The 19,614-nt window shown below is 42.5% G+C and overlaps 1 protein-coding gene across 1 annotated transcript; it reads left to right on the top strand.

Annotated features, from left to right (window-relative positions):
- The first annotated feature begins 267 nt into the window (after positions 1-267).
- On the top strand, positions 268-19,394 carry PPM1G (protein phosphatase, Mg2+/Mn2+ dependent 1G). The gene is made up of 10 exons (XM_060651218.3): positions 268-541; positions 13,433-13,502; positions 14,016-14,101; positions 14,681-14,813; positions 15,463-15,878; positions 16,831-16,965; positions 17,312-17,546; positions 17,930-18,059; positions 18,357-18,459; positions 18,785-19,394. The coding sequence occupies exons 1-10, from the start codon at positions 422-424 to the stop codon at positions 18,989-18,991; spliced, it is 1,635 nt and encodes a 544-aa protein (XP_060507201.1). The 5' UTR covers positions 268-421; the 3' UTR covers positions 18,992-19,394.
- Positions 19,395-19,614: the final 220 nt, after the last annotated feature.

Raw genomic sequence — 19,614 nt, 5'->3', positions numbered from 1 at the left:
GGGGCGGGGATAGCGGGAGACAGCAGGGGACAGCTCCGGGGGGCCAAACTCTGGCGAAACCGCGGGTGGCAGGCTGAGCCACCGTTGGTAGGCGTGACCGCGCCAGTCTCGCGGGAGCGGCCGTTGGGCGGGCCGTTGTCCCCGCGGGCGGGGCGAGTTGCTAAGGAAATGACTTCCCGCAGCGCCGCGCCGTGCCGCGCCGCGCCGGCCGGGCGGGGTCTGGAGCGGCGCCGTTTCCGCTTCCGCTCCGTCTCTGCTCCCGTCCCGTTACCGCCTCCTGGCCGGCCTCGCGCCTTTCACCGGCACCTTGTGTCGGCCGTACTGCCGGGCCCGCTCCTGCCACGCGTGCCCCCGGGGCTCCGGCGCCGGCACGGGTCGCGTCCCGCTCGCCTGCTCCTGAGGCCGCTGGCCAGCAGCCGCCATGGGTGCCTACCTCTCCCAACCCAACACGGTGAAGTGCTCTGGGGACGGGGTCGGCGCCTCGCGCCTGCCGCTGCCCTACGGTTTCTCCGCCATGCAAGGCTGGCGCGTCTCCATGGAGGTGAGGCGGGAGAGGCCCAGAGGCGGGCCGCTGCAGGGCGGGAACCTGACGGAGAAAGGGAGCGGGGGGATGGGGTCATCCCCAGGGAAGGGTCCTTATCGGGAGCGTGCAGCTTTGGCTGCGGCGGCAGTTTGACGGGCGGCAGCGAGAGTGGGCCCGGGGCCGAGAGGGAACTGCCGGTGCTTGGGGACCGTGTGCCTGTGGCCAGTTTGGCGGCGAGAGCTCGGCCATGTGGGGAGAGGCACCTTCCGCCCACTGACCGCCCTCTCCTCGTGCCTTCGCGCCATCCTCTTCTGCCAGCCCAGCCCTCCAGGCTCATAAACGGTGTGAGGTGTAGTGTGGGAGTTAAGATGAAAAGAGGGACGATTTATTCATTTACTTTTGCGAGGACGAAGAGAATAGACGGGAATGACTACTCCCCCCCGCCTTAAATATGTGATGTGAGAGGCCTTTTTAGACGAGGAGTTTGACAGTGAAAGGAAGCCTAGGCAAGTAGTCTGTTTGAAATTCTCAACACCTAGTTACTTGGCTCTGGGCACCGAATGTTAATTTCAGAAGCTCGCCCTGACCCCTAAGAATTGTCACTCGTTTGTATTCTCTTCAGGGCCTTTTACGACCTTTGGAAAACTTGAGTTTTGTCATTCGGTATCACTACTTTTTTATTATGCTTGATATTTTTTTCCTCGGGATTTTTCTGAAACTTACTCTGTAATTGTCATTTGCCTGTGCTGATTGTAGTTTATAGTTTCCTTGATTTGTAATCATTTCATCATAATCTATAAAGAACTTTAACCTGTAAAGAACTGACTTTTCTTTTCTAGAAAATTTCTTCTGGATAAAAGGGAAAGGTGGAAAATTTCTGGATAAAAAGGAGTAATACTGGGCAAAATGGATGTGACACTACAAGGAGAACAGGAAAAACCATGGTAGAAAGGAAAGGTAGAAAGACATGTGTAAGACATGTCTTTGTGAAGAGTGTTGTGAGAGCTAGGCAGAAGGGCCAGGGAAATGTTCTAATTATTTCTGGGATTAAGGGTTTATCCACTTACTAGGTGGGCTTCAGTTTAACAGCCTAATAGTGTCTCCCTCGGGAATTTCTTCAAATCCCTCGCTCCTCCCTGTGGTTAGCTCTGGAATGACAGTATAAACTTAAATGGTTTGTTCTCAGACTCCACTTTCATACCCACAGCAGACTTTAAACAATTCTGTCAGTAGCTATAACATTTCAAGAAGGAAGGGGGTCCTATGGTTCAGCTCATCTAATTTGGCTCCCACATTTTACAGCTCAGAAATTGAGGCCCAGAAAAGTTAGGACATTTACTTCTTGGTGGAAAGAATCTGTGGGATGAAACTGTTCAAGACACTTATTGGACACTGTTATCGTCTGTGTCAACCTGAAGCATAGCGTTCATATTCCAGTGTGGTGCTCAGCATTGAGCTTACTGGGTCCTTGGTAAATGTAATTGTCTGAGTGTTAGAAATATTTGGATATAGCTTCAAAAGGAAAACCTTAATGTAAGGTTGGGGTTTGGGTCAGTTGCTAGTCTGGAGGTCCCATTTCTATGGCATTTTCTGTTAATATTGTAAGATTTGAGGTGACTTTCTTCTCATGTTACAGTGAAAAGGCTTTTCTGGCAGGTTTCTCAGTCCTTGTTTTTCACTCTCTTCTCTGCTGCAGTTTTTCTGTTTTGGGGGTACCCTTCTTTCTAGTTTTCTTTACAAACTGAGTTGTTTGGATGTTTAGTTTTCAAAGTTGTTTGCTCAGTGGTTCTGTGCCGTTTGTTTCTCTGCAGGGTATTTCCCTTTATTTTTGGTTTCTCTTCTGGTAATTAGAAAAGGACTTTTTTCATCACCAGCTGTTTGGTTTGTAGAGATCTTGTTAGACTATTCCTTAGATCCTAGTCTTCCTGAGAGGTAACCAGTTCGGGTTTTAAAATCTTCCTATTAAGCTATTTCTGAATTTACCTTTGAATGGTTAAATATACTTAACTAGACCCTCTTGAAGCCCTGCGAGGGGCTATATCAAGTAGTTTTCTGCTACATCAGTAGTTTTCCTTCTGACTTTGATTCCTTTCTGTCCAAAGTATAACATAGTTTCTTTGCTATGGCAAGAAAATAACTATGACTTGTAGCCTCTTAGTGAATCTTATCTTTTCAGAAAGTGTCCACACCTGTTCCTCTTAAGCTTTAGGACTCAATTCCACCAGTTTATTAAGTATGTTGACCTTAATTGCTTGGTCCTAATGATTCCTTTGAGGTAAGTTTTTCATGCCAATACACATTACAAGAGGTTGCTCAAATCCTGATTGATGAATAGATTCAGTCTTAGTACTATTTTACCCCTTCTCTTGAGGCAAGGATGGCAACTATCAATAGCTGGCATTTTATACTTTCTGCCTCTCTCCAGCCCCTCTTGCTGTGGAACCAGGGTGTTTTGAGGAGGGGTAAACAAAATACCACAGTTGATGTTCCCTTCCCTTCTTCCTTCTCCATGGTTTGGAGGGATCCTCAAGCTGGTTGAGGTATGTATTTTGGGGGTTAAAAGGTAGGTTGTGGAAGGGTGCCTGAGAAATATATTTGGAAAGGCTCTGAGTTTTTGGTGGCTAATGAGAAATCAAATCTGAAAATAGTTTGAGTTGATGTAGTTTTAAGGGACATGGATACTTTTGGGTTGTGAGGTTCTCTGGAAGTGACAAAACTGCTTTCTATGGGGAGTTAAAATTTTTTCTTTTTAATTCTGTGAAATATATTTGCCTTCTTTAAAAGGCACTATCAATACCTAGGATACACTTTTGAGTAGACTAGCTGTTTATTGCCATATAGAAACTGGCTTATTAGTGGTCATACAGGGGTCACCTAGAATTGAATGTAGAGCATGTTAAGCAGAAAATTCTTAAGATACCTACATGACAGTTTCAATAATTGTATTAATGGGGCAAAATATAAAATGGGATACCACAAGAATGCTGTGGGGTTCCACTTAAGAGAGGGTATCTGAGGCTGAAGAACATGTATTGATTCTTAGATTAGTGCCTCATCTCTGTATCTTAAAGCACTTTTTATTTATTGAACCAGATTAGAATTCCTTTGTCTAGGATGCAGTTAAGCAACTTTTATAAAAGGGCATTTGATTAGCATGTTGTAACTATTCTTCACAATTCAGAGATAGTATGACATGAAATCAAATACATATCCACGCATATGGAGAAATTGTTTTCTACTATATGATTCCTTTATAAGTTCTTAAGCAACAGGAAGTTACAATCAGATTTTATTCCTCAAGATTTCAAGAATATTTTACATAAGTTATTTCTATCGCCCAATCACATAGCAGATGTTACTACTGCTTCTCCACCCTGATCTTCTATTGGGTTATCATCTTGGAATTGTACTTTGAGAGGTAAGGTAAGGAACTGTGCTTTGAATTCGAGTGTGGAAGTTTAATAGATCTGGTCAGTAGTTCTTGCCATTGTGAGCTGTTATTAAAATTGTGCTGTCTGGAAGCATAAACCTTTAGAACTGAACTTGAAGCATCACTGATGTGTAATGACATGCTTTAAACGGAGTACTGATTTCAATGGAGTTTTTGGTTTCCCTTTAGATCCTGTTCAAAGATGCAGTCTATCAACTTTTAATCATATATAGTACTTGAAAATGTATATATGGGTGTCTGGGTGGCACAGTTGGTTAAGCATTCGACTTTGGCTTAGGTCGTGATCTCACAGTGTGTGAGTTTGAGCCCCACATTGGGGCTCCACGCTGACAGTGTGGAGAATCCTGCTTGGGATTCTCTTTCCCTCTCTCTGCCCTTCCTCCACTTGCACACGCACGCTCTCTCAAAATAAATAAACTTTAAAAAATTATATGCAGATTTCTTTTTTAAGAATCTTATTGAGATGTAATTCACATGCCATATCCATTTAAAGTGTACATTTCAATGGTTAATATATTCAGAGTTGTACAACCATTACCACTGTCAATCTTAGAACAGTTTTATCACCCCAAGAAGAAACAATTTAACTATTACCAGTCACTCCGTATCTCCCTTCCTCTAATCCCTAGCAACCGCTAATTTACATGATATTCTATATATTTATCTATTTTTAACATTTCACATAAGTGGAATTATGCATATGTCTCCTTTTATGTCTGCCTTCTTTTACTAAACAATATTTCTAAGAGTCATCCATGTTGTATCATGAATCGGTACTTCATTCTTTTTACTGAATAATATTCCATTGTGTGGACATTTTGTTTATCCATTCATCAGTTGATGGATATTTGTATTTTCATATTTTGGCTATGATGAATAATGATGGTATGAACTTACATTTACAATTTTTTTTGTGTGGAAATAAGTTTTTATTTCTCTTGAATATATACTAGGAGTGGAATTGCTGCATCATACAGTAACTCCATGTTTAACATTTTGAGGAGATGCCTACCTAACTCTTTGGCAAAGTGGTTGCACCCTTTTGCATTTTTACCAGCAATATAGGAAGGAGGGTGTCAATTTCTCTACATCCTCCCTACACTTGTTATCATCTTTTTTATTATAGCCATTTTAGTGGGTGTGAAATGGTATCTGATTGTGGTTGTTACTGTATTTCCCTCATAGCTTATTATGTTTGAGCATCTTTTCTTGTCTTAATTGCCACTTATATATCTTTTGAGAAATGTTTATTCAGATCCTTTGTCTATTTTTATTGGGTTGTCTTTTTATTGAGATGTAAGAGTTCTTTATATATTTTGGATACAATTTCCTTATCAGATATGATTTGCAAATATTTTCTCCTATTCTGTGGGGTGCCTTTTTGCTTTCTTGTTAGTGTCCTTTGAAGCACGATAACTTTCAATTTTGATGAAGTCCAGTTTCTCTATTAAGAGTTTTATAATTTTAGCTCTTACATCCATTTTAGATTAATTTTTGTGAATGGTGTAAAGAAGAGGTCCAGTTTCATGCTTTTGCATATGGATATATACTTGTCCCAGCATCATTTGTTAAAAAGGTCATTCTTTTGGGTGCCGGGGTGGTCCAGTCGGTTAAGTGGCCCACTTTGGCTCAGGTCATGATTCCATGGTTTGTGAGTTCAAGCCTTTGTTGGACTCAGCACAGAGCCTACTTCAGATTCTCTGTCTTTCCCTCTCTATCTGCCCCTGCCTGCTCCCCCCACTCTTCAAAAATAAACATAAACTATTTTTTTAAAAAGTCATTCTTTTCCCTCATTAAATTATCTTGGCATCATTGTTAAGATCATTTGACTACAAATAATGGGAATTTATTTCTGGACTCTTAATTCTGTTTCATTGATCTGTCTACTTATCATTATGCCAGTACCACACTCTCTTGGTTACCATGGCTTTGTGTTAAGTTTTGAACTTAGGAAAGTTAAGGAGTGTGAGTTTTCCAACTTTGTTCTTTTTATTGTTTCTTCTTTTCTGGGTCCCTTGTATTTCTGTATGAATTTAGGATCAGCTTGTCAATTTCCGTGCAAAAGGCACTTGGAATTTTGATTGGGCTCGTGCTGAATCTGTAGAATCAGTTGAGGAGTATTGCTACCTTTTACGATATTAAGTCTGTAGTTTTCTTGTAATGTCTGTGTGGCTTTGGTATCGGGATAACACTGGCCTTATAGAATGAGTTGGGAAGTGTTGCCTCCTTTTCTATACATTGGAAGAGTTTGTGAAGAGTTGGTATCATTCTTTTAAAAATAGCTGGTAGAATTTACCAGTGAAGCCATCTGAGACTGGGCTTTTCTTTGTGGGAAGTTTGTGTGTGTGTGTGTGTGTGTTTGTGTGTGTTTAATTATTTTATGTTAAGTTGTGATAAAATAAACATAACAAAATTTATTATCTTAACCATTTAAAAATTGTACAGTTCAGTAGTGTTAAGTGTATTCACACTGTTGGGCAACCAGTCTCCAGAAGTGTTTTCATCTTGCAAAACTGAAACTCTATACCAGTTAAACAGCTCCCCATTCCCCTTGCCACCAGCTCCTGGCAACCATTCTACTTCCGGTTTCTATGAATTTGACTATCCTAGGTACCTCATAGAAAGACACATTTGTTATTTTGTGACTGGTTTGTTTCACTTAGCATAACATCCTCAAGGTTCATCCATGTCATAGCATGTGTCAAAATGTCCTTCCTTTTTAAGGCCGAGTAGTATCCATTGTAGGAGTATACCACATTTTCTTTATTCATTCATCTGTTGGTGGACACTTAGGTTGTTTCTACCTTTTAGCTGTTAGGGATAAAGCTGCTGTGAACATGGATATACAAACACATCTTCAAGATGCTGCTGCAAAATCCAAGACTAAGGTGTCTGCTGAGGACCCACTTTCAGGTTCATAGATAGCTGCCTTCTAGATATATTTTCAAGGCAAGGGAGCTCTCTGGGGACACTTTATAAGGGCACTAATCTCATTCATGAGGGCTCCTCCTTCATGACCTAATTACCTCCCAAACAACCCACCTACAGACAGCATCACATTGGGGATTACATTTCAACATAGGAATTGTAGGGAGACACAAAACATTCATTCTGTAGCACTGAAGTAATATATGCATATAATTTTAAAAGTCAGATAGTAATACATGACTTTTTAAAACCAAAAATGTAGTTCCCAACCACCTTCAACTTTTTACTCTTAGTTTGTAAAGATTTAGATAAATTTATGCATCATAAATCTAAATGGCTGGTCATCCATGAAAACAGGAACTTTTGTGGATGTATTTATAACCTTAGGAGATTGACATCAGGCAGGATAACCAGGCTTTTATTCATACAGATCTATTGGTTGTCTAGAAGGTCAAAAGGTTCTGTGTGATACATGATTTAAGTAAGGCAAGGCCTAAGAGTCCTGACTCAGGTGACCTGTGTGTTCTGAGTCATCTCCTCCAGACTATCAGTGGTTATTGTTTTATGATACATCTCTGGGTTTAGAGTAGGAAATGAAGGAGGAGGCATCCATAAGGTATTTGTCCTGAGGCAACTGGGGACTCACTGTCAAAAACAGACATGGAAGTCGTATGATGTTGCAGAACCTACTTTTAGGCCCAAAAGCTGTAAAGACTTTTTATTTATTTATTTTTTTTAAGCTATAAAAACATTTAAGACAATCTTTGCTTTGATGCTGGTTTACAATCTAGTTTGGGACCTAAGAGTCTCTTTTCCCCCATGGAATGCTGGATAATAATACAAGATAGTATATGCTGAGTTTAGAAAGAGGAATGATCAGAGTATTGGTGTGACTGAGAAAGATTTCTTAGAGCTGGTAAGACTAACTGGACCTTGCGGAGAGTTTATAAAATGGGACAGAAGGAAAGGAGGAAAGTGGAAGGAGAAGAAGAAGGATATTAGAAAGAGGAAAGACTGAGGCATGCTTGCTACCTTGCTAGGTTGGGGTGATCAGTTCAAGAGTGGAGTAGTTTCTTTTGGGGAATGGTATGAAAGGTAAGAGATTAGGTTATAGAGATGGGTAGGAATGATGATTGAGTGCCTTTAACTGCTTGTAAGTTATGTGGAATTAATCTGATATGCAGTAGAATCCATTGAAGCTTCTAGCAATAAAATATTGGGAAGTATAATCTGGTATCTGGATGTATGTAGGTTGGATTACAGGGGCAGAGAGTAGAGGCAGGAGGGAAGATAAAATGCTATTAAGAGTAAAGTAATTCATGAACAAAGTCATGAAGGAAAACTTAGTAGGACTTGGTGATGGATGGTGGAAGAGAGCCAGGAAGTCAAGGAGGTCTGGTATTAAGTGTTGCCTAGGAAAGATTCCATGAACAGAAATAAGACCTGTAGGGGAAGTTCTGAGTGTTTGAAGACTGCTGAGTTTCTGTTTATATATGTTAAGTTTGAAGTGGAGAAAGGCATCCTATAGAAACAGGCAACTGGAACTTCACAGAACCCACGAGAACTTTCAAGAAAGCCCACACGGTTTTTACTATTTAATTATATACAATAGTTGGGAAAAATGAAGCCTGCAAAATAGCTATTTGGGTTGCTGTTATGGTTATTGCCTGCTCTGTGTAGTAAGATCTTGAAGGAAAAGGTTTTGAGATCAGGAGTTTAAGCATGTAAATCTAAAATGATCATTTAAAAAAAATAAATACATAAATAAAAAAATAAGAAGAGAGATCATTTTAACCAGTTTCCAATAAATGGTTTAATGGATGCTTTGTTGAATTAAAAAAAAGGGGGGGGGGGAGAAACACTGCTTTGGAGGCAGAAGTGAAGGAGAGGTTAGGTAAAGCTGTAGAAAAATTTTGAGGTAGAATAGAGATGATGAAGTAGTTCTTGATATATGACCTTGATCTAAGTAAAGCAAGAGGTTAGCTCATCTGCTAAGAGTGAAAGAAGAGCATTGGGAACTTGAACAGTGTGGGAAAGGTTTATGACTGGCTGCAGTTAATATATTTAAGTGTCAATGCAAAACACTAAAAAAATGCTGAATGATGGAAGTAGGTGCACAAACAACCAACATGATTTCATGACATTTTATGACTAGCAATACTTAGTGGCTCTGATTTCAGGTGTAAAGAAAGCAGTTGGTCGGGTTATACGAGGTTGGATGAGTTTTTCTAGATTGCTAAGAGACAGTGTTGAAATACTTGGCTCTGGCTCAGAAAGGGTCAGAGAGAAAGAAAAGCAAGGGTAGGTAAAGGTATGGAGGCAATGAACAGAGATGCAAAAGGGGAAACGAAAGTGCTTAGAGAAGGTAGTTCCAGGTGATAATACAGATCCAAAGACTCACCAGGCAGTAGAAGGGAAGGTAATGTGGAGTAGTTCTAGGAACTGACACCTCAAGGTATAAGGTGAATCTATGTTGGGCATCATCTATGGATGATTCCTCTATCATTGAAGAGAAAATGGAGGCACACCAAGAGATAACTGGCCAGTGATCACGTGGTATATTGTAGCATGGCAATTCAGAAGACAGTTCATAGGTTCGTTTTACTGTCATAAGCATTCAAACTGGAATAATATGGCATATTGTACAAAAATTTTAAATGTAGAAAAGCAGAATAATTATTATTACCCAACTCTTACTCTCCATGCAGTTTGATACATAATGTGGTCTTCCAGATTTCTAGCATATGTGTTTTTTTTCCTCTCTTTTTGTCACTTAGTATATTGTGGACTTATTTCTAAATTAACGCATATTTATTTCTAGCGTTTATTTATTTTTGAGACAATGCAAGAGACAGAGTGCAAGCAGCAGAGGGGCAGACAGAGGGAGACACAGAATCCAAAGCGGGCTCCAGGCTTTGAGCTGTCAGCCCAGAGCCAGACCTGGGGCTCGAACTCACAAACCGTGAGATCATGACCTGAGCCGAAGTCGGACGCTTAACCGACTGAGCCACTCAGGTGCCCCAACGCATATTTATTTCTAATAACTGCATGTATTCTTTTGGAAGGATGTACTACTTGTAATCTAATCTCTTCATGGATATTTCAATGTTTATAGTTGTTCTTTACTATAAATAATGCTGTAATGAACATTATTATACATATTCTTGTACCCTTGTCTTATTACTTCCATAAAATAAACTTTTAGAAGTCCAATTACTGTATCAAAGGGCATGCACATTTGAAATTTTGATACATATTACCAAATTGTGCTCCAGGAAGGCTGTACTATTTATATTCTTGCTGATCAGGATATGAGAATGTGTTTTTATTTAACTCTTTTTTTTTTTTTTAATGTTTATTTTTGAGAGAGAGAGAGACAGAGACAGAGCGTGAGCAGGGGAGGGGCAGAGAGAGAGGGAGACACAGAATCCGCAGCAAGCTCCAGGCTCTGAGCTGTCAGCACAGAGCCCGATGCGAGGCTTGAACTCACAGACTGTGAGATCGTGACCTGAGCTGAAGTTGGACGCTCAACCAGCTGAGCCACCCAGGCGCCCCTACTTCACTCTTATTACCACTGGTTATTATTAATCTTTTCCATTATTTTAATTTGCACAAAAGGATATTTCCTTGTTTTTAATGTTCGTTTCTTTGCTGTTGAGGTTAAGTATTTTTTCATATGTTCACTGAGATTAGATCTACTTCAATGCTTTTGTGAGAAGTAGATGAGGAAGTCAAAAAGGTAATTTGAATAGAGTTGTGGGTTCAAAAGAGATGGTGCAGCTTTGACTTAGAGTGGCATTGCAGGACAGAGAAAGACCGATTGATTGTCCTATTCCACTGGGAAGCAGTGGACAAAAAGACTGCTCTTCCCTCCCCTATCAAAAAAGTGGAATTAGTTGGACTAATTTCTCAAATTTCAGTGAAATATTGAGACTCCTAAAAATATTTAATTTACTTTTGAAAAAGCTAAACATTCCCATGGCTCAGTCTTGCTCCCACCCCACAGTTAACCTGCTTTTCTTAGTTTTCTGTGTATCCGTATGGTATTACAGTGTGAGAAGACAAATATCTATTCCATGCTCCCTCTTCTTACACAAAAGCAGTTTACTAAATATAGCATTCTGTACTTGCTTTCCTTCTGCACTTTGTTTTCTTTATTTAACAAAATATCTTGGAGATCTTCCATGAGTTTTTTTTGTTTTTGTTTTTTTTTTTTAAGGAAAGCAATACTTGTGGAACTCCAGATTTCACTAAAACAATTTTAATTTAATGTTACCTAAATGTGTACAAACAGAACTGGGCATAACTTCCATGCCAACAAACCATACTACAAAATCATCAGAATTAAAGTCAGCGTCAATATGACACAACTGTTTTGCCAAAACTAATTAGATACTCACAGCACGACTTAGGTAGTGACTGCTGAGGTATAGTTTCTTATGGCTTTAGCAAGCCTTTACACACTCATACCTTTGCCAATTCAGTTCTCCCACCACTTTTCTATAATCCAACCCAGTCCTCCTCCGTTCTGCCTTTTCTTTATTCCATAGCACCATCCTCTTTCTGTAAGTGTTCTATCATAATGCTATATGATTTACTTATTTATTGTGTTTATGTGTATTTCCCTCATGAGAATGTAAGGTTTTTTATGAAGTACAGATCTTCATTTTATTCACTGATATGTTCCAAATACCCAGAACTGATCCTGGCACATAGCGGATAGTCAGATATTTGGTGAAGAAATGAGTGAATGAACAAATGAAGTCTGAGAACCACTTGTGAAGGATGTTGGAGCAATAGATAGTCATATAGGTCAAAAGATGAGAGAAGAAGTAGGTTCAGTAAGGTCTAACCCTGGCTTAGACAGAAGGGAGGCCAGTGTGGCTGGTGGTGGAGTGGTTGGGAGAGGGTGAAGATGATGTGTGGTTGGTAGTGCTCTCTGGATCCTGGGGATGAGACTCAGAGGCAGTTATTGACAACCTTAGATAGGCCATTGTGTGCCCTCCATGGCAGCCCGTTAGATTCTGGGACACTTTCTCCTGGAATCAATGAGAGGGAAATACAAAATAGCTATTTTTCCATTCTCTCATTTACTACCTTAAAATAGCTTTTATTTTTAGGGTGCCTGGGTGGCTCAGTCGGTTAAGTGTCCGACTCTTGATTTCGGCTCAGGTCATGATCTCACGGTTTGGGAGTTTGAGCTCCCGCATCGGGCTCTGTGCTGACAGCGTAGAGCCTGCTTGGGATTCTCTCTCTGCCCCTCTCCTACGCATGCCCTCTCTCTCTCTCAAAATAAATAAACTTAAGAAAAATAGCTTTTATTTTCTAGGTTTGTATAACGAAGGCATAGTCTTATTTCAGGGACAACAGAAGAACCACTGCACTGATTTCCTAAGATTGATACAACTAGAAAAATTTAAATGCCAGAAAGAGGAGGAGAACCATTGACTTACACGGGGATAATCAATCAAAGTAAATAGCTGATTGCATTCTTTTTGTTTGTAGAAAGTACCTAAAAGAGAGGTGGGGTTGTTTTCCCAGATGGGGCAGAGTAAGCTGCAGCACATGCTCACCTAGGTTCAGTGGTCTTGGCTTGAACTATGGCACAGACTAGAATATTTGCTTGGGGTGGCAGAGTTTTGTGATTAGAAGAATTTGATCAGTTCCAGCCTTCCAACCATGATGTTGTTGCAGCAGGGCCATTGCAGACTTCTCTTCAGGTGTACTATGCCATCAGTGTTGAATGATATGTCATTTCCATCTGGGGGTAGGAGGTGGGAAGGCTGATCATATGGGGCATTGTAAATTTTAGTTAACAAAATCTAAGCACAGTATAGTTTTAAGAATATTATTTATTGGGAAGATTCTTTTGTAAATAAATATATCCTCTGCCTAGCCTGAGGGCAACTTCATGAGTGAGTTAAACTTAGAAGAGGGAATAATTTATTTAGATGGTGCTTTGGGAAAGTGGCAGTATAAGTGTATATAGTTTTACAAATTTCTAGTGCTTTCTCTTAGGCTGTTTTAGGATTCTCCCAGAAACTTTTCAGACTGGTAATGCCCTCAGGTCTCTTTTTGCTATCTTCCCTAGGATTTTCTTCCTTGAAGTTCACTGATTCATAGAATGGGTCTGGAAGAGACTTTAAAGCCTTTATTCTGGTTCTTCCCATAGTTGCCGCAAACCAAAAGGGTCAGGTCTAGAGTTCCAACAGTCAAACATTCTGCCATCTGGACTCCGAGATCTCCTAGGCTGAGGCTGCTAGACTGCAGAGAAAGTGAACTGATTCATTTCTCTCCCTTCCTTTCCTCCCCTACTTCCCTCCCTTGCCTTGCTTCCTTTCTCCCTCCCCTGTATTTCTTTTCTTATTTTATCATCCCGTTTCCTTTCTTATTTCTAGGCCATGTAGTTCAGCCAGGGAAGGGTTAGTGAGATTAAGGTGTGAAGGAAATCCTCATGACCTGAGTGAGGTGGCAGAAGGAAGAACATCCTTTGATCTTGAGAAATGCTAATTATGCTCTCTTTTTCCTAGGATGCTCACAACTGTATTCCTGAGCTGGACAGTGAGACAGCAATGTTTTCTGTCTATGATGGACATGGAGGTAATGGTAGCAGATCATATTGGTGACATTCTTGAACCCTAGTTCTAGACTTTAGAGGGCAAGAACAGGTCCTTTGTTCTTTTCCTTTCCAAGGTTCTGGTTGTAAGATATCGTTTCCATTCCTAGTGCTGTTTTTCTCTATTCTGCCATTCTACCTTCCTAGCTGGATATTGTATTGATTTATAATCTCACCAGACCTTGTTTTAATCTGAAAAGCCTCTTCCTATATTACAATTTATCTTTTTTCCACTGAGAATTAAGTATGCAGGTAAGAAAAGACAAAAGATATATTAACATAGCCCTGAGAGAGTTGATGGTGAAATCCATTTTCTGGATCAGAACTTCCTAAACAGTTGTCTTTCAAATTGTATAAGTTAAAAGTGTAAGTTGTCTTTCAGTTGTATAAGGTATTCATTTCTTCAACCCTTGGGGTTCAGTCCAGTATGGCATGTAAATATTATATACCTTTATATGTGGGAAGCAGTGCTCTGGGTGACCTTACCTGTTTCCTAGGGGAGGAAGTTGCCTTGTACTGTGCCAAATATCTTCCTGATATCATCAAAGATCAGAAGGCCTACAAAGAAGGCAAGCTACAAAAGGTCTGTCTTATCGTAATGCTCCTTCTCTACTTCTGTAGTCTCTCCCTTATTTTCCAGTCCTGTGGTTTTTCCTTTCTTGTTGCCGGTAAGCTGCTGCTTACTGCATTTCTTTTTTTTTTTTTTTTTTTTTTTAACGTTTATTTATTTTTGAGACAGAGAGAGACAGAGCGTGAATGGGGGAGGGTCAGAGAGAGGGAGACACAGAGTCTGAAACAGGCTCCAGACTCTGAGCTGTCAGCACAGAGTCCGACATGGGGCTCGAACTCACGGACCGCGAGATCATGACCTGAGCTGAAGTCGGCCGCCCAACCGACTGAGCCACCCAGGCACCCCTGCTTACTGCATTTCTTAAAGAATTCTGTACCCCAAACAAGCTTATCCTCACTTGAGCCTTCTTAGAGTTGCCTCATTATTCCCAGGTCTCTGAACTGGTTTTTATTTATATGTGAGTGTCTCCTCGTGGCAGATCACCCTGTAACTTGCACGCCATTTTTGTACCCAGATTGTATACAGGCAATTTATTTTGTACCTCCTGTACTTTTTCTGACACTTGCCTTATACTCTTTTGCTTATATCCAGGCATTAGAAGATGCCTTCTTGGCTATTGATGCCAAACTGACCACTGAGGAAGTCATAAAGGAGTTGGCACAGATTGCAGGGCGACCCACTGAGGATGAGGATGAAAAAGAAAAAGTAGCTGATGAAGATGATGGTGAGTGTTGCTGGCATCCCTTGTTTGAGAGGAAATCTGCATTTTAAAGAACTCTTCTTTAATATATATTATTTCAGTGTCAATTCTAAGAGAGGATGACTTCATACGGACTTGGGGAGTCCCCACATTAGAGAACCTTATGTTCTGCTACACTACATGAGGTTATGAAGGGAGGAAAAATTAACCTTTGTGCCTAGTGTCCATAGCTGTAAGCATTTTATATATATTTTGTCATTGTGGTAGGGTCTCTCTGGTTCCTGTTAATGTTTATGTGACCTCTTTTTTCTAGACAGGAGTTGTCATTAGCCTCAGCAGCCAGTCCTTAAGCCTGGGCTGTAGGCCTAAGACTAGCATCGTGGGCTTCCTGGGTCCTCAGCCATAATGAGCTTTCTACTTATCAATCAAAAATAAGAGGTGATAAGAGAACTATAGTAACTAGTGTTCCTTTGACTAAGAAGAGGGTGCAACTCAAAGACTAAAGGAAGTCTATGCAGGCAGACGTTATCTGAGAAGAAACCAAAGGGGTCTTCTGAGACCCCAGGGAGTGGGGAAGTTGGAACTCAGGCCTGTAAAGGCTGGGAGGCAGGAAAAAGGACTGGTCCTATGAAGAGTCTGGTGTGGGGGTACTGATTCAGCCTCTTCCCTGCAGTGGACAATGAGGAAGCTGCGCTGCTGCATGAAGAGGCTACCATGACTATTGAAGAGCTGCTCACGCGCTACGGGCAGAACTGTCACAAGGGTGCTCCCCACAGCAAATCTGGAGCTGGGACAGGCGAGGAACCAGGGTCCCAGGGCCTCAATGGGGAAGCCGGACCTGAGGACCCATCTAGGGAAACTTCTTCAGAGGAAAATGGCCCCACAGCCAAGGCCCACACAGGCCTTTCCTCCAACTCAGAACGTGGGACTGAGGCAGGCCAAGGTGGCGAACCTGGCACTCCCACTGGTGAGGCTGGGCCTTCCTGCTCTTCAGCCTCTGACAAGCTGCCTCGAATTGCTAAGTCCAAGTTCTTTGAGGACAGTGAGGATGAGTCAGATGAGGCAGAGGAGGAAGAGGAAGACAGTGAGGTAAGGGCCAGTGGGAGCAGACAGATACTGAATTTGCAGAAAAGGCCTGTTTGGTTACCATACATAGCTTTCAACTCCTTTCCTTCTCTCCCTCTCTCTTTTTTTAAGTAATTGCTACACCCACCGTGGGGCTTAAACTCACAACCCCAAGATCAAGAGTTGCATGCTCTACTAAGCTTGGTGCCCACCATCTTCTCTTATTTTTACAGCAATCCCCAAGGCCTATATTCCAGGCTTTTCTTGAATTCATTATCTCCACCAACATAGGAACCATTAGCCCTCTAACCTCTTCCTTTTTCGATACTATAACATACAGATCTAGTTCTAGCCTTTCAGAGTCTGTCTTTTATTATTATTATTATTATTATTTTTTTTTTTTTTTTTTTTAATGTTTATTTTTGAGAGAGAGAGGGAGAGACAGACATAGTGTGAGCAGGGGAAGGGTGGAGAGAGAGGGAGATGCAGAATCTGAAGCAGGCTCTAGGCTCTGAGCTGTCAGCACAGAGCCCAGTGCAGGGCTCAAACTCACGAACCATGAGATCATGACCTGAGCTGAAGTCGGATGCTTAACCGACTGAGCCACCCCAGGCGCCCCAGAGTCTGTCTCCAAGAGAGAACAGGAAGGTAGGGATTGTTACTTTAGATATTTGGATATTTCCTTCTCTGAGCCACTTATTTTCTGGCCGTGTTGCCTGAAAGGTACTTTTGGCTGAGAGCCCTGGCCTTTTGCAGGACTTACTATTCGTGACTTCCGAACCCAGTTTAGGATATCAGTCATACCCATCTGGCCCTCTCCCCTCCCCTGGATTTTTCTATCATGATCATATAGTTGCATCTTTCATTGTTCTCAGAATCCGTGTTCAGGCCGGGCTCTTGGTTCTGAGTACAAGTTGGGGGGAGGGGGGCAGGGGGTCATCCCAGTCTCAGCAGCCTGGGATCATCCCTCTGGCAGGAATGCAGTGAGGAAGAGGATGGCTACAGCAGTGAAGAAGCAGAGAATGAGGAAGATGAGGATGACACTGAGGAGGCTGAAGAAGACGAGGAAGAAGAGGAGATGATGGTGCCTGGCATGGAAGGCAAAGAGGAGGTGTGTAGGGAAGGGGAGCAATGAGTCTGGAAAAGCCAAGAGGCAAATGTAATTCCCCTGATTGTCATTTGGTGACAGGGGATCTCCTTGCTGCCTTAGTACTGAAGTCCTGGTGATGCAGGGATTTATGCTACAAGTGGAACTAGGTCTTCAGGGTAAAATTAGCTCAGAAAAGAAAGAGAGCATGCTCTGGTCTTTGGAAAGATTACGTTCATTCCTCTCCTGTTTGTTAAAGCTCTCTTGGTGGTCCCAGTGAAGAGAAGAAAGCGTAAGTGAATGGTTGGGGAGCACCAATGAGGAGCTTGTGTCCAGAAGCTCCCATGATGCTTCCTTTCTTCCTCTTAAGCCTGGCTCTGACAGCGGCACAACAGCGGTGGTGGCCCTGATACGAGGGAAGCAGTTGATTGTAGCCAATGCGGGAGACTCTCGTTGTGTGGTGTCTGAGGCTGGCAAAGCTTTAGACATGTCCTATGACCACAAACCAGAGGATGAAGTGGAGCTAGCGCGCATCAAGAATGCTGGTGGCAAGGTCACCATGGATGGGCGAGTCAACGGGGGCCTCAACCTCTCCAGAGCCATTGGTAAGGGCCAGGAAAGCATGGGAAAGACTTCTGGGGTCTTACTCTCTCTTTCAGACTGCCTAGTAGCAAACTTTAATCTTAATAGGCCCATGTACCTTGCCAAGTACTTTGGTATCTATTATTATCTCTGTCCTTAAAACATCTCCATGAGATAGGTAAGATAGCTGTCATTTTTGGATGATGAAAAAGGTGAGTGACCTACCTAAGGTTTAGCAACCTGAAAATAGGGCTGCAACTAGAAAAACTGGAACACAGTTTTTCATTCACTTAGATTATGGAACTTTGCCAAGAAGGGAAATGAATGGCAAGGCTTTACCAGCCCTAAGCACAGGTCTGTGGGGAGTGCCTAAACTACTCATCAACCAGCCGTTCCTTTACTTCAGGAGACCACTTCTACAAGAGAAATAAGAACTTGCCACCTGAGGAACAGATGATTTCAGCCCTTCCTGACATCAAGGTGCTGACTCTCACTGACGACCACGAATTCATGGTCATTGCCTGTGATGGCATATGGTGAGCACCAGCGGAATGCCCTAAAATTCCCTCTTTTATGCAGCATTACTTCTCTTACAGGTCTCTGAGCTGGTTTGGTTTTATCATCCCTCTAATGGCTGCATTCAGCACCTTTTCTCAAGCTGCTCTAGAATTAGAGCCTAGGCAGACACCTTGGTGTCAAAACCCCCAAGCCTAAGGCAGAACTAAGGATATCTTTGTAGGTATTTACATTGGCCCTGGGGGGCTATCACCTCTCTCTACACTCCTCTATTCTGCTTTGTTGGGACTAAAGAAGAGTATTGTTTTTGACCCCAGGAATGTGATGAGCAGCCAGGAAGTTATAGACTTTATTCAATCAAAGATCAGTCAGCGTGATGAAAATGGGGAGCTTCGGTTATTGTCATCCATTGTGGAAGAGGTGAGTCCTAGGGTGGAGGAGAAGAGGGTGTCTGGTCTGCATAGCCAAGGTTTTGTCTTTGGACCAGAGCTAAGACCAGAGCTGGTAATTAAGTATCCTTAATTACTGACTGATGCCAAACTCTGACTAGAAAGTTCCACCTTCCTTCATTTTCCTAACATATCCTCATGCCTCTTAGGCTAGCAAGTGGCCTGTTTTGGGACATCCGTTGCCTGTTCCCCTCCTTCTGCCACCCTGTCTCAGCACAGTCAGCCCTCTTGTGGGGGCTTAGGTTCCTAGGAGGGTATTCAAACCCTGAAGCTGAGCTGCCCTGTCCCTTTTGTAGCTGCTGGATCAGTGCCTGGCACCAGATACTTCTGGGGACGGTACAGGGTGTGACAACATGACCTGCATCATCATTTGCTTCAAGCCCCGAAACACAGCAGAGCTTCAGCCAGAGAGTGGCAAGCGGAAACTGGAGGAGGTGCTCTCTTCTGAGGGGGCTGAAGAAAATGGCAACAGTGACAATAAGAAGAAAGCCAAGCGGGACTAACGGTTGTCCAGACCCCTGCCCACCTAGACTGTTTTCTGAGCCCTCTGGACCTGAGACTGAGTTTTGTCTTTTTCCTTTAGCCTTAGCAGTGGTTATGAGGTGTGCAGGGGGAGCTGGGTGGCTTTACTCAGCCCATTCCAAAGAGGGCTCTCCCTCCACACAGCAGCCTGGGAGCCTCTGCTGTCTTCCCTGGCCTTCTCCTTGCTCCTTGGGGCTCATCACCGGTTCTGTGCCTGTGCTCTGTTGTGTTGGAGGGAAGACTGGCGGTTCTGGTTTTTACTCTGTGAACTTTATTTAAGGACATTCTTTTTTATTGGCGGCTCCATGGCCCCCAGCCGCTTGCACCCGCTCTCTGTTGTACACTTTCAATCAACACTTTTTCAGACTAAAGGCCAAAACCTAATTGTGCCCGTGGTGTCCTTTTTTCAATACTGCTGTTCTGTCCGGCCCACCCAGAGTTCCCTGGGTGGGCCCCAGACTCGACCTCATTGATGGCACTACCAAGCCCCTCTGCGTATTCGTGTGCGTGCCTGTATGTGCGCGCGCCCTCCACAGTGCATGTGCCCCACGTCCGTGTGTGTGTGTGTGTGTGTGTGTGTGTGTGTGTGTGTGTGTCCGTCCGT

Source organism: Panthera onca, chromosome A3 (assembly GCF_046562875.1).
Source record: "Panthera onca isolate mPanOnc1 chromosome A3, mPanOnc1 haplotype 2, whole genome shotgun sequence".
Classification (NCBI taxonomy): Eukaryota; Metazoa; Chordata; class Mammalia; order Carnivora; family Felidae; genus Panthera; species Panthera onca.
This window is presented reverse-complemented; position numbering and strand designations above follow the sequence as displayed.